Source organism: Mchenga conophoros, linkage group LG1, assembly GCF_057382185.1.
Source record: "Mchenga conophoros isolate Kocher_MC1m ecotype Shallow Benthic linkage group LG1, M_conophoros_male_GT1.1, whole genome shotgun sequence".
NCBI classification, from domain to species: domain Eukaryota; kingdom Metazoa; phylum Chordata; class Actinopteri; order Cichliformes; family Cichlidae; genus Mchenga; species Mchenga conophoros.
In genome coordinates, this window is record NC_140526.1 from 16,877,850 (window position 1) to 16,893,322 (window position 15,473).

General features: G+C 39.7%; 1 protein-coding gene across 2 annotated transcripts in view; it reads left to right on the plus strand.

The window, feature by feature from the left end:
- LOC146583171 (CUB and sushi domain-containing protein 1-like) overlaps positions 1-15,473 on the plus strand; it is a 456,826-nt gene that overhangs the window by 284,869 nt on the left and 156,484 nt on the right. For both annotated transcript variants that reach the window (XM_085268026.1, XM_085268032.1), the window contains exon 10: positions 3,363-3,484. In XM_085268026.1, the coding sequence (XP_085124152.1) occupies positions 3,363-3,484 (122 nt within the window). The remainder of the gene's footprint in view (positions 1-3,362; positions 3,485-15,473) is intronic.

Here is a 15,473-nt window from a genome sequence, read left to right on the forward strand (position 1 = left end):
TTTTAACATTTTCTGCTGGGTTTTCAAAACTTTGATTAAGTCTAATTACCATAATAATATATTTACTTCATTTCATTTTAATAGAATTTTCTGATGATTTGGCGGTTAGGTCAATTTTCAACCTTATAACAAATGCTCCAATTTAACTCCTTTCCAACAAAGATGACTTACAATAGACACTTAAAAAAGGTTTTCACAGAACTATACAAACCTATGAAAAACCACCCTTACAGCCATATGCTGTGAACAAAATTCTCCTGATTATTTCATCATTAGCAAGTATGACAACCTCTACAAAAGCAAATGCTTTAGCAGTTTGCTGGTGATGATTTGGGCTTGTTATGTAGCTATTAGACATGGGCACCATGCAGTCAGTTTAGTGGACCATAAACTATGTATACAAATGTATTCTAACCAAATGTGAGGCCATATGTCTCATTGCTAGAGTTTGGCTGAACCTAGGTGATGCAAATGGACAATGATCCTAAGCACAGAAGCAAATCTACAACAGAAAGAAAGTAAATCATGGTGTCACAATAATCCAGTCAAACTGTGGACCTCAGCCTGAAATGCTGTGGCAGAACTTTCAGAGAGCTGTGCATAAAAGGAAGCCAATAAAGTGAAGCAACACTGTGGGTCAAAACTCTTCTACAACAATGTGAGATACTGATAAAATCATACAGAAAACAATTACATCACATTTTGCTGCTGAAGGTTATTCTAGAAGCTACTGAATCATGAGATATACTCAGATTTTTTTAGGATTGCCTTTGAGACGACCAAACCTTGGTCCGATATATGAATATTGCTACTTTTTAATTATGGCTTTTTAAATTTTGTTTCCAAAATAAGTGTAAACATTTAACCTTTCACATCTAACTACAAAATTCACATTTTTAAATATTGTTTAGATATTATAGAAAACCATCAGCAGCTTACCTATAGTACCTACTCAGCTCACCAGGGGGCAGTGGCTGACACTTTGAGAATCACTACTGTTGTCTCTATTTTTTCTTTTTTGTTGTTGTCACAGAATCTCTTTTAGAATTATCCTCAAGGCATTCTTAGTAGCTCTTTTCAGTTGAATTGTGGAGTCACATTGACTGTGAATGTTGGTTTTACTCAATATGCATTATATTTATTATTCATTTAGTGAAGCTGTAAATGGGACAGTTTCGTAAAAGACTTTTGCAGTAATGTCAAAATATGGAACAACCTTCTTTCTTACTTTTGATTAAATATAGAGTACTTTATAAGGAAAATCTCAACTGAAGAACAGCATTTCCACAACAATACAAGACTGCATGAACTGGCACCAGATAGAAGCTGTGAATCCAGACTTTATTTTAAACACAAATATTTGTTATTACAGGGGTATATCAATACAAATGAACAGGTGAAAGCAGGAAGGATAAAGTGAGATAAGAAGTAGAAATCGAGATCAGTAGTCTGTTACAAGCAAGTAGAGGTTAAAATGTCTGTACTATAATTCCTGTGCATTGTATTATTTTGTGTGATCACTCTCTTGGGATTCAAACCCATGAGCCTCTCTCATTCTCTACTGAGACTTAACTGTTAATTAGAACCTGGTCTCTGAGATGAATCGCCATGAATGTGTTTCTGTGTGAGCGTGTAGCTGTGTGTATCACTGTGTGGTTCAGCTCTCTTTTCTAATTAACAGGCAGATCAGTCATCTGAGGTCCTCCTCTCTCTCCCTTTCTCTCCTTGTATTTTCCGCGTCTCTCTCTCTCGTGCCGCTTGCCCTTTCCTCCTTTCCGTTCTTTTCATATTCTTTCTTACATTTTTTCACCCTCTACTCTTTTTCTATCTTTTTCTGACATCTGTCTGTGATGTCTCTCAACTTATCTGTATTTAAAACCTCCTTAAACAGCGTATGCTCCTGTGACACAGGCTTTCTTTCCCTCTAATAGGAGTGAACAGTTTCAATCATTATGATTTAAGTTATTTTTGCCGTTTTAGTATAACTACAAGGAGTTGCAAGGTACGTTGGTCACCTGCTCCGTAGCAAACTGTCCTAATAGTTTCTATATTCTACATCGCTAGTATACTATAAAGGAACACCCAAATTTAGACGAAGATGATTCCTTGACCTCTCTTCTTGCAGATACAGGGTGTGTGTGTGTGTGTGTGTGTGTGTGTGTGCGTGTCTTTCTCATCCAAAAATGAATTTCTTTGAGACATGAAAGGATGTCTCAAGGTTCAACGTTTCATGTTGACTTTCTTTAAACTATTGACCACAGGTTGGCCTTTGGCCATGTTTAAGCAGCTGATGTATGCACTGTGAATGAAAAGATCTTATGATGTCTTTCAGACATACTCAAAAATATACCTGTTCCAATCTGTATCCTAGTTTCTTTACATTTACAAGAAGTGAGATCTTTAAGACATAAAGACTCCTCTTTCAGGGCTTTGTAGTGAGAAGAAGGACACTAAATTCAATTCTAGATTTAATGGGGAGCCAAGGAAAAAAAACCTAATACAGAAGTATAATCTCTATTTCTGCTCCCATTAAGACTTTTGCAGTCATGTTTTGGATCAAATTAAAGCTTTTCTAGGACCTATTAGGACAACTGGAAGATAAGGAATTGCAGAAGTCCCAAACAGAAGACGTAAATGCATTACATACTTGTTCAACATCCCTTTTGTGTTTAATCTGCACATAAAAATCTTTGAGATTTGTTTAATATTTCAAATTAATCCACACTGTAGCACTGGAGGCCAAGGTGATACTAAAAGTTGGCACAATGGGATTTTGGACAAGTAAAAAGGAAATATGTTAAGTAATTGGAGAATTAGTAAAATAATGATATTATTCCTGTGGGCATTTGCTGTTTGTGAAAAGTGCTATATAAATGGAAGAAATTTGGATTGATTTGATTATAAATGACTATTATTAATTAAAATTCTATTCACACAAATCCACACACATAGGTCTACAGTCAGTGTAAACCAGGGTGGGCAACTCCAGGCCTCGAGGGCCAGTCTCCCTGCAGGTTTTAGATGTGTCCTTGAACCAACACAGCTGATTTAAATGGCTAAATTAGCTCCTGAAGTACTCCAGAGGCCTGGTAACAAACTAACCATGTGTGTTGACCCAAGGTGAGATCTAAAACCTGCAGGACACCAGCCCTCAAGGCCTGGAATTGCCCACCCCTGGTGTAAACATAGTAAATATTATATGCTTACATTCTGTTTTTCAACATTTTGATCTCTGACACTACCTCACCCTGTTTTCATTTTGTCCTATTTCTAAAGTAAAAGGTGAATCTGCAAGCACAGTTTTGACCAGACTATAAATCTTTTTTGTTGCTCCTTCTCTCTTTTGCTCTCTTCCTCTGTAGCTCGTACCTGTGGCAGTAACCTAAGAGGACCCAGAGGGGTCATAACGTCTCCCAACTACCCAGTTCAATATGAGAACAATGCCCACTGTGTGTGGGTCATCACTGCAATGGACGCTGAGAAGGTGAGCTTTTTCAATGTTTAATTTTACTAAGAGTTTTTTATTTTTAAAAAAACAACATCAAAAAACTAAAACCCTGTAATCTGACAGGTGGAAAATACACATTTTATACCTGCAATATGCTTTCATCACATTGTGTTGTGATCTTAAAAGAAGAGTACTGAGTTCCATTCAACTGAAATACAATCCATGAGTGAGGTTTGAGGGACAGGATATTGTTGGGGGAAAAAAAATGTATGCTTATGACCCAATGTGGTGAATGTGGAAATTCAAAAGAGCAGCCGAGAGAGAAAGAAAAGACTACTGTAGTGAGCATGACTTGCAGGAAGCCACAGAAGAAACTATGACACAGTATACAAACATATTCTCTTACGTCGAGTGTTGACGAAGTTAAAGGACTGTTGTTGCGGGCTTCATTTTTGTCATTTGTTTGTGGTTTGAATTTTTTTTCAGCTGCGGTCATCACCCTAATCCCACCCCACCTGCCCCCTTCCACTTTTGTCAAGGCAACTTTGGTTCTCGAGCCATCGTTGCAGAGACATGAATAATTTATTTACCTGTGGAACAACATCTCGAGTCTATCTACGTTTTTCTTTTCTTGATTTTCTTCTCTTCGTGTATTCTCCTATATCATGTTTTCAGATCTTGTTCCCCTTTGTCTCCTCTGCACTCTCTGCCCTCCACTCTTTCCCTTCCCTCCCCCCTTACTCTCCACTTGCCTCTCATTTTGTCCCAACAAACGCTGAGTTCTTTGTTCTCCACTCTTTTCTCCTCATCTCTCCCCTCACCTACTCTACTCTGCACTGCTATCTTCCCATCCACTTTCTCCGTCTGTCATCTGCTTTTCTCCTTTCGCTTTGATTTGTTTAAAATGTTAAGTCTGAAGATGGTGAAAGTACAGAGACGCAAGGAGAGTGAGAAGGCACAGAGCTCATTGAAAACTAAAGAGAAGAGAAAGGAAGGGGAGAAAATGGGGCTGAATATTCAGCTTGCTACTTCATATCTAAAAAGCGAGCACCGGGAACAGAGAACAGGAAAAGAAAAAGGACTGAATGTCCAAGCAGGTACTTGACATGTGACATTCAAGTTTTTTCTAAAGGTGGATGGAAATGGAGTCTACTCACCTGTGAGCCTTCAAGGGAGCTGGATGGAGAAATAGTGAGATATGATTGAAGAGAGAGAAGAAAATAAAGAAAGTGGAAAGAGAAAAAGGAGTGAGAAACTGACTTTTTGTTCTCTGCTGTTGGCCATTGTGACCTTGATAGAGAGAAAAGGCAAATCTATCCATGTCTAACAGCTTGTTTCTCGCCGCAACTTAATTCTCATATGTTCCTGTACGTTAGTGCTGACTTGTCTCTTTCACATAGCTATGCGCATCTTACGAATTCACTCATGAAATCTTATTAACACCAACATCACAATCACGAGTGGTCTTTAAAGGCTTCTCGTCAGCTTTAGAGCTGCCGTCAGCCATTCGCACTTTAAGTACTTTACAAGAAATCACACTAATCTTAACTGACGTGGCTGCATAGTTTTATCACAACAAATGTACAAATGAGATTTTGCTCATTGCCAGGTGACAGATGGAAAGTCCTCCTCATGTGTTATGCATGTTACTTTAAGTTAAAAATAGAATACAGTAAAGTATTTTATGAAGAGACACATAGCCTGGGCTTATTACGGATGGGACGCTTTTTATCTATTCTGTGCATTGCATTGGGACGCGCGTGTGTGTGTGTGTGTGTGTGTGTGTGTGTGTGTGTGTGTGTGTGTGTGTGTGTGTGTGTGTGTGTGTGTGTGTGTGTGTGTGTATTCACATGCATGTGTGTTTAAAAGGCTTGATGTTTGAGTGCACTTCAAGAATGGGCTATAATGACAGATTATCAGCTACTACAGCTGCTGGCATTTTCAGAATGTCACTATCTACATACATAAACGGGGAGACAAGGACACGAGACAAAATACAAGACAGTTACACTCTACAAGACACTGAGATAGGATGCAATCCCAAAAAAGTTGGGGTGCTGTGCAAAATGTAAATAAAAACAGAATGCAATGATTTGCAAATGTCATAAACCGATATTTTGTTCACAAAAGAACACAGAAAACATATCAAAAGAGAAAATGTACCATTTTTAAGAAAAAACAAATCATAAGAGGTCATTTTGATTTGATGGCAGCAACACATTTCAAAACATTTAGGACTAGTTAATGTTTACCAATGTGTAGGACCCGTTACGCACTTTTGGGAGAGGAATGTTGTCCCATTGTTGTCTTATGCCGGATTCTAACTGCTCAACAGTCGTGGATCTACTTCTGCATGCTTTCTGGTTCGTGATGCACCCAGTCTTTTTAGTTAGTAAAAGGTGTGAGCTGAAGGAGGGCCAGTTCAAAACCTGGACTCCAAAATGTTGTGGTTGAAAAAGTATGGTATTGTCTTTGCGAAAATATGCAAGGATTTCCCTGAAAACGGGTTAGGGTCCTGTGTAACAGAAATAACTTCTGGTCCCATCACAGCAGGATCAAGCTTGGTCTTTGTTTTTTAATCAGGGGTTATCTTTTGTCAGGACAGCTTGCTAAAAGGCCCTTAACTTCTTTTTTTTTAGCATGCTAACTTTTTATGTCTATGTACTATGTCTGTGTATTCCCACTTTAGCAAAGATCTTTAAGCTTCACTTAATTTGTGCTTATAGGGAATGAGACAGATGATTAAACCCACTGGTTAGCATCCTGAGTGTAGGTTGCCTGGGAAAAAAAGGTGTTTGTATGTTGTTTTTCTTTGTGGTGAGAATAATATATGTAAAGAAAGCAAATGAGCATGAACCAAGAGGAATAACAGTGAACTTTCTGTAGACCTTTCTTCTTTTCATCTCCTCTGCTCTTCTTCATCTTTATTCTTTCCCTCACTCTGTCTCTGACTTACTATTATACTTCTTTCGTCAATAACACGTTATAACAAAAACGTTTTTATTGAAGTGTGCGTTGCTTTTGTGATTTCTTTAAGTAGGTTTATATGCTGAAGTTCAAACAGCCAATAAGTACTGCTTGTGTACGTCATTCTGTTAAGTTTTGAATAAAAGAAGTACAATCAATACAGATTGTTATGATCTGACATCTTGTTGGCAGAAAAAGCTATTTGTGTTTTTGTGTTTGCCTGTGTTTTTATTTGTGTGAGAGTGTGCACACGCATCTGGTTGTGTGTGTTTGACTTTATGAATGTTGAATGTGTGTTTTCTGTCTGACAATTTAATTGCTAGCTGCCAGAGACTGTGAAGAACATGTTGTAGGGTAAACTGTCGGCTTTCCATTGAAGAAATACCCGGGTGGGCAGCAGAAACAAGACTGAACTGTGTGTGTGTGTGTGTGTGTGTGTGTGTGTGTGTGTGTGTGTGTGTGTGTGTGTGTGTGCGCGCGCGCGCACACATCTTATCGGGTGTGTCAGTCATTTGATTCATCAGTATCAAGCAGATAATAATTTTTGTCCAAATCTGCGCTATGTCTGCTCGCACACTTACACCCTGAAATGCATCATTACACATGCCCATTAAGGCTCCAATCACTGCTGTCTTTTTATTAGTGTGTGTGTGTGTGTGTGTGTGTGTGTGTGTGTGTGTGTGTGTGTGTGTGTGTGTGTGTGTGTTTATATATTGTGTACGGACTTTGAGATACTCATGCAGTCGTCTTTTTCACATTTTCTAACATCCTGTCAGATTCTGTTAACTTTTACTTGACACAGAAATTGAGGCCAATGAAGACCAATAAAAGCCTCAGCCAGAATGTGCTAAAGTCCACTCTTACTCTGCATCAGTTTGTTGTTTTGCAGGACTGCTTTTATGCTGTTTCATAACAAATACATAATACCCAGAATTCAGTGCATTATCATAATGAAGTTAGCCATAGTCAGCCAAGAAGCTGTGGCCTTGTGGTTGCTATCTTCTGATGGAGTATCAGGAAGAAATGTAGACAGTGGAACCAGGGAAGCATCAATGTTTGAGGCACTTGTAGTAGTCTTGTAATCAGTGATCATTTGGATGTCCTGCTACATGTGCTTCATGTTTCCTGGAGGAGATGAAGCAATCGTTTACTTTTTTATTTGTGGTCCCACTTTGCCAGCTTAATAAGGGTTGTGTCTTTTTGCTCTGGGTGCAACATGATCTTCCGCTCTGAAAGGAGCCCTCCTTATTGTTTCCATTCATTAAACTTCTGCTACAAACCACTACTTCTGGTTGGCATGTGTAGCAACTGACTATATTTAGTCTAAAATACTATATTTTTATATGTAGCTGTGGTGGTAGGACTATGTTGCTGCAACAGTGAAATAAGAGTGAATTCTCAATCATTAATAAAACAATATGCAGGCCATAGCTCAGAGTGGATGATCACATAGACTGGACAAAATGTATCAGTAAAGTGCAGCGTAAATAACCATCAGTGTCCATGGTAATGGAAAGACATTCACCAATAGCTGTCTAATTAGCACATTATCTCAATTCGGTGCTTTTTGCTATTCTGGCTTTTGACTGTAATTTGGCAGTCTGACTGTCCATAATTCACAGTATTAGCTCTGTCTTTGGCTCTCATTCCTGAACCTAATGCCTCTCTAGTGAAGGAGGCTGTCAGTGATGATGCATTGGTATCACAAAGTCAACCTTTTTAGTTTTTCTGCACTGGAGTCATCCGTTAGTGATAATGCATTAATTAAAATTTATGTTGGATTTGCCATGCTAAAGTTTCTTTGTTGAAAATGCAAAAAATCCTAAACAGTAAAAGGACATTTCTGAACCCACAGCATGCTGCTGTTGGGTATTTTTCTATTCCATCTCAAAACTCTTTGTAGAATAAATGGAGCTGGAAGGCACAAGAAGTCACAGGTGGACTTTGAAAGTAGGGTCTTGATTTACCCGAAATGAAAAAGAAAAATGACAAAAAGAAGCAATGGAGAACCAGAACTATGGTGAAACCACCATATAAAAAGAACTAAACTAAGACTATGATTATAAAAGAAAACGAATAATACTAATAGCTTAGCACAGAAAGTCAAAGGAGCTTGCAAAGAAAAGCGTCTGGACTTCTTTAAGTTGCCTGAAGACGTTTCACCTCTCATCCGAGAAGCTTCTTCAGTTCTAAGGTCAAATGGTGGGGATTCCCAGATTTAAACCTAGTGGGAGTGACCCCCCACAGAGGGACAAAAGGACCCCCTGATGATCCTCTAATCGCCTGAGCCAAGGTGTGAAACTGGGTGTGGGTCCCAATCAGCCAGGGTTTCGGGTGAGCTCATTGTGAAACCTGGCCCCACCTTATCATGCAAATTCCTGAGGTCAGATGGCCCAGGATGTGAGTGGGCGTTAAAGCATCTGGGAAGGGATCTCAAAACTGGATTATAGATGGCAGAGAGTTGGTGTCGTAAACCACCGCCTCTGTTCAAAGATGGTCGCTCACAGTGGACATAGATGGCTTCTTTCACTCCTCTTTCAAACCATCTGTCCTCTCTGTCCAAAATGTGAACATTGGCATCTTCGAAAGAGTGTCCTTTATCCTTAAGATGCAGATGGACTGCTGAGTCTTGTCCTGTGGAGGTGGCTCTTCTGTGTTGTGCCATACGCTTGTGAAGTGGCTGTTTGGTCTCTCCAATGTAGAGGTCTGGGCATTCCTCACTGCACTGTACAGCATACACCACATTGTTAAGTTTGTATTTTGGCGTTTTGTCTTTCGGGTGAACCAGTTTCTGTCTGAGCGTGTTGCTGGGTCTGAAATACACTGGGATGTCATGCTTGGAGAAAACTCTCCTGAGTTTTTCTGATACGCCGGCTACATAGGGGATGACAATGTTGTTGCGTCTGTCCTTCTTATCCTCCCTCGCTGGTGTCTGATCTTCTTTTCTGTGCGTCTTTGCTGACTTTATAAACTCCCAATTAGGATAACCGCATGTTTTGAGTGCTTCCTTTACATGTGTGTGTTCCTTCTTTTTCCTTTCAGGCTTAGAGGGAACATGTTCTGCCCGGTGGTGTAGGGTCCTAATTACTCCAAGTTTGTGTTCCAGAGGGTGATGGGAGTCGAACAGGAGGTACTGGTCCGTGTGTGTGGGCTTCCGATAAACTTCGATGTTGAGTTTGCCATTCTCTTCAATGTGCACGGCGCAGTCCAGGAAAGGCAAACAGTTATCCTTTGTGTCTTCCCTGGTGAACCTGATGTTTTTATCCACAGCGTTAATGTGCGCAGTGAAGGATTCCACTTCTTGTGTCTTGATTTTGACCCAGGTGTCGTCTACATATCTGTACCAGTGGCTGGGTACTCTTCCTTTGAAAGAGCCCAGAGCCTTCCTTTCCACTTCCTCCAGGTAAAGGTTGGCTATAATAGGTGACACTGGGGAGCCCATGGCACAGCCATGTTTTTGTCTGTAAAAGCCTTCGTTGTATTTGAAATATGTAGTGGTGAGGCAGAGGTCTAACAGTGTGCAGATCTGATCAGGTGTGAAGTTGGTCCTGTCCTCCAAGGAGCTGTCTTCTTGTAGTCGTTTTCTGACAGTCTCCACGGCCTCAGTGGTAGGTATGCAAGTGAAGAGAGAGACTACATCAAAGGACACCATGGTTTCATCTGTGTCCAGGGTAAGTTTCTGGACTTTGTCGGTGAAGTCGGTGGAGTTCTTGATGTGGTGTGGGGTGTTCCCCACGAGAGGTGCAAGGATGGTAGCAAGGTGTTTTGCAATGTTATAAGTGGCTGAGTTTATGCTACTGACTATGGGTTTGAGTGGGACATCTTCCTTGTGGATTTTAGGAAGCTTCTTGGATGAGAGGTGTAACGTCTTCAAGCAACTTAAAGAAGTCCAGACGCTTTTCTTTGGAAGCTCCTTTGACTACAATGACCTGGATGACTGAGAACCTTCACAGACACTTAGTACAGAAAACTAAATTGACCAAATCAAGAACAATAACGAACATCAATCCATCTATACATTCATTTTCACAAATGCTCATCCAGTTCATGATCACAGGGGGCTGGAGCCAGTCTCTAATATGGCTAACATTTATACCAATCACCATTAATGTTAATCCGCTAACCCCCCTGTTTGCTGCCAAATCCAAACCTAAGGCTTTCCAGTCAACCGTGGCATATAGATGAGCAATGTTATATGTTTAACAAGAGTGTAAATTGGCTAATCAGAGCAATTAGAGGGATTAAAACTAATCTTCAGTCACTATCTACAAAAGAAGCCAAAAAAAAAAAAAAACCCCAGCTCTGTTCGTATTAGCTGAAATAAATAACACAATAATATTAAATCTGGATTAGCACAGACGCACAGGTACACACATTTCTTTGTGAAAAACAATGTGCCTCAGCAATGACACCTTAATTGCACTAGTAACCAGTCATGGGAGTTACCAACTTCTCCTTTAGTCGTGTTGCTGCAGATGCGACACTTTAGAATTCAATTTCCCCGACACTTTCACACAGCTGTTGCTCAAATCCAGTATGCAGTTTATTTTCTTAAACTGTCCAGCCGACAGGTCAATAGCACTCAAAGGTGCTGTAACACCTCGACAGGGGAAATATTTTGCTAGACAGCAGCTGTTTGCTTTCTTACCACTTAAAGCAGAGGTCACCTCAGGGCAGGTCGGCTACTCATAAACATGTGCCACATCTGGGCACGTTCAGGGTGCGCCACAGAGGCTAGCATGCTCTCCGGTCTATTTTTAAATTGATGGACACTTTGTTTGTCTCACCCGAAAACCCACAGAGCATATATCAATTCTGTGAGATAAAAACTAAAGCTAAGAAGCATTTTTACATGAATCCAGGAGCAAATAGTTCACTTTAAATAAAAATTGTGTAATAAAACCACTGTATCACATAGGAGGTGCTTTGCTAAAATCTGTATGATGATCTTGCTGCTCATGACTTTGGGGGACAAATCCCACCGAATTAAGTCATTCTTTTGTTTTTGATGTCGCGAATTTTGCTTCCACTGAGCCTTAATCAGTTTCACTGGCGGTGAGAAATCATGAGCATTAGTGTCTGTTGTTAATGTTCTACACCATACATAACATCTAGATTTTAATTTATAAACCCCTTTTGTTTCCTTCCACTTTTCCCCAAAGCACAAATATGTTAATTCTCAGTGCGTAAACAGGTGCTTAGGTGTGAAGAGGGAGTGTGACTCAGAACAAGATTACTCTGGGTTCAGTTTGCACCCCCAGCGTCCAATCTATTGTTATGTCCCTGTGTGTTGGGAAGTTTCCCCTTGGTGATCCAGTTTCCTCACATTAACCAAAGACATGCAGGTCAGGTAGACTGTTAATGAGTGATTGCATATCTATGTTAGACCTCTAATTGCCTGGCCATCTGTCAAGGGTTGAACTCTGCCCTCTTGTTTGAAGCACACAGGGAAAGTTTGTGGCTCTGAAGACCCCGAAAAATAATAAACAACTGAAGACAGAACATGAATGAAAGCTCAAAGCCTTAAAACAAAGAGCAGCAAATTCCCACCTTGATCTATTTTAATGAGAGACTGGCAAACCACCCACATAACAATTAGTGTAACAGGAATATCTTCTGAACTGTTTTTATTATTTAACAAATAACAGTGTGTTGACCCTCAGGTGAGTAATAGGTTTTAGCCTCGCCTGCTGGTTTGCGTGAAGTTCTAGTCTCTTTGTACATTTGGAGGTAAAGGCTCTTCCTGGCTGATCAGAACATATTGTTAGGGTGAGAAACTATAAGGAGCCATTTGGTATGCAATCCACTTCTGTATTTGTCCCTCATTGCCTATAGCGGCACAGTGTGTATCCATCGTAAAATTCATTGCAGCTGCAAGATGCAGTACACTGTAAAGATGATTTATAATGCTCTTGAGATGGAATGAGAAGCACAAGTACTTCTAAAATTCTGATTAGACTGTCAAAGAAAGGCTCCTAAAACTTAAATCTGGAATTAAAAAAAAAAAAATAGGGATCATTATCAATATAGGTAATCTGTTTTCTATAAGTGACTACTTTCAAAATCAGTTTCCTATAGCTTACATCCCCAAATGGGGTTCAGGTTATTCTATACTTCTTTATTTGGCTGAAAGGCTAAAAGTAATATACTGGAAAAAGGTACCAGACTCCAATTTGGCAGCTCACCAGTGAGTCAACATAGCTGCACAGTCTCGGCTAGGGAATTCTCGTACACTCTGCTTTTAGGGCAGCTGTTCCCTCTCTGACAAGAGGTCACCTCAGTACATAGTTTTCTTGACAGATTTTTTTTTCTGAACTCGAGGTAGTAAAAACGCATTAAATTTTGGCACGTCTTTATAACCATGCTCACATATGCCTCTCTCTGCTGCTTTAGAATAAAGTTAGTCAGCCTTGTTCCCACGACTGTCAAGGCCCTGTATATCACAAGATTGTGAAAATTATTATCAGTCCTGGATACTGAAACCTGGACATGGCATATTCTAGCATCTACCTTTGAAAAAGCCTGTCTTGTGAATTAATTGCGTTCCTTCAGCAAAAAAAAACAACAAAAAAAAACATGCTGTAGTTATTATAGGTAACACATATCATCACCTTGAGCTTCTGACTCAAGTGAATGAATCTGGTAAATATGCTATTATGGGAGGAGACACAGATCCCCTGGGGGCTGCGTCAGGAAGGGCATCTGGGGTAAAAAAAAATCTGCCAAATCAAATGTATGGAGCTGCATGCTGTGGTGACTTCTTGCAACAAGGGAGCTGTCAAAAGAAGCTCATGTTAGAAAATCATTTGGTAACAAGGGATCTTGAATGCTCCTGTTATCATGGGTCATTTGAAAGGCTGATCAAATAATGAGTAAATATTAAAAACAACCAAAAAAAATATTGATTCTTCTTTTAGAAAGAATTCAGATGTCAGGAAAGAAAAACATTGTTTTGGTTTCTGGGCATAACTGCAATAAGGAGCTAGCTTTTACCGCCATCAGGACTGAAACAAAACCTATACCCACATGTGTTACCCTCTATAGGGGTCACCTTAGCTTATTTGGCAGCTGAAATGACAGACTGAATGTAATTCATTAGATGTGTGCAGTGCTGACATTTTAACAGGGCTCCAAATCTTTTTTTTTTTTAAGGGAAAACATAGAACAGAACAACAACAAAGTGAGCGTGGCAGGCCGACTGCTTTCTTTCTGGAGAACCCTAAGTGGGAATAACGATACAGAGAAGCATCAAACCTGCTCTAATACCCTTAAGGAGGAGGATAAGCCTCTCCCAGAACATTTGTAGCCGAGGTTGCAGTGAAGTAATGAACAAAATATAGTGATTTGCGGTTGTGTGCTTTGTGTATTTTTCTTTTACAAGTCAGTGATTTGACTTTGGTCAGAACACGTGTATTTAGGTAGAAAGACACATAAATTATACATTTACTAAATTATTTATTCTTATGAGATAATTTCTCCCCTCTGCTGGTGCACTGTGACTCAGCACAACTGCAGCCTCAACTCAACAAGGGCATTCAGGAAGTAGTCCATCCAATTAAGTCTGTGCATTCTCTAGTACTACCCGAACATAACGTCCCAACAGTGAGGGCATGTGAAAAGACATAGGGGATTCTCCGTTTTAAAATCCCACATTCTTCCATTGCTCCAGGACATTCAGGGGAGGCATGTACCCTGTTATTGCTCTGCTATAGATGAACTGAAATGCTACGGTCTGAGCTGGTAATGTTTTAGAGGTTTTGTTGACTAAAAATGCTCTAAAAGTACCTCTTAGATTACCTACTTTAGCATTCAGAAAAGCATCAGATTTGGGAATGAGAGAGCGAAAAGATTGTTATCAGCCTCTCTCAGACTGTGGTCACACACTTTGAAGTTCACAGCACTATAACTTTACTGGGTGATTGACTGAAGGTATTTCACTGTAGGGTTGAATTGCTCAGTGCTCTTAACAATGTTTAAATGGCCTATTGAGCTGCTCTTAGCTGCTCTGCTGCTTGCTAATGACCTCAACATGATAATGCTTCACTTACCCCTTTGAAAGGCATCCACCCTTAAAGAATAACTTTTTGGAACAGAGCAAATTTCAGCAAAGAATATCTCTCTTGAAATATTAGGGGAAAAAAACAGAAATAATGTAGTGAAACCAAAAGCGAATATAGAAAAGTGCTGAAAACCCATTTCATGTGTACAACACATGCTTGTTTGCTTTAGGTGAACATTTTGAAAGGCCCAGAGAGCACTTACCGTTGTTTCCTTCTGCAGTGTTTCTTTTCTTTCTGTCTTTGTTGCTTTCTTTGCTTTAGCGAATAAAGAAGCTAATCTAATGTAGTTTGGGGTTGCAGGCTGCTCTTAATGTCTTTCTAAATGGGCCCATTTGGATCTATTGAACAGTGCTGAGCTTCTTGCTAATGACCTTGTGATAATGCTTCAGTTCCTTTAAGTCTGTAGTCTCCCTTGACTGTCTAGACACACACACACATACGCAAACATAAATAAAGTACAGAAACGTATAAGGCAACAGAAATGCTCATATAGCATTGAGTGAAACAGCTGTACCTTAACACTATTCTGCCTCAGTTGTTAAGGCAGATATACCTGAGAAAACCACCTTCTAGACACACACACACACACACACACACACACACACACACACACACACACACACACACACACACACACGGACATCTAAGACACACAGTCTTAGATGTGCAGGAAAACATACCAAGCCTGTTTCGGATTCTGTTCTGCTTCATTCCCTTTTTGTTATCACCTCTAGCTGCTGCTGCTGTACAGTCTTAAGAACAGCTTTACCCTTGTTAGAAACAAACACGTATACAGCTCACAATAAAAGCTTTGACTGTTCAAGATTTTATTATTTGTGTATAGATATGAATACCAAATTAATTTACCATTACTTCTATTCATCTACTGTGAGCAGAACATCTTTTTCACGGTACTGGAGAAACATAAAAATGCTACTTCAGTAACGGAGACTCTGTTTCAGTCCTGTTTCACGTTTTTATGTCTCTCATATTTATAT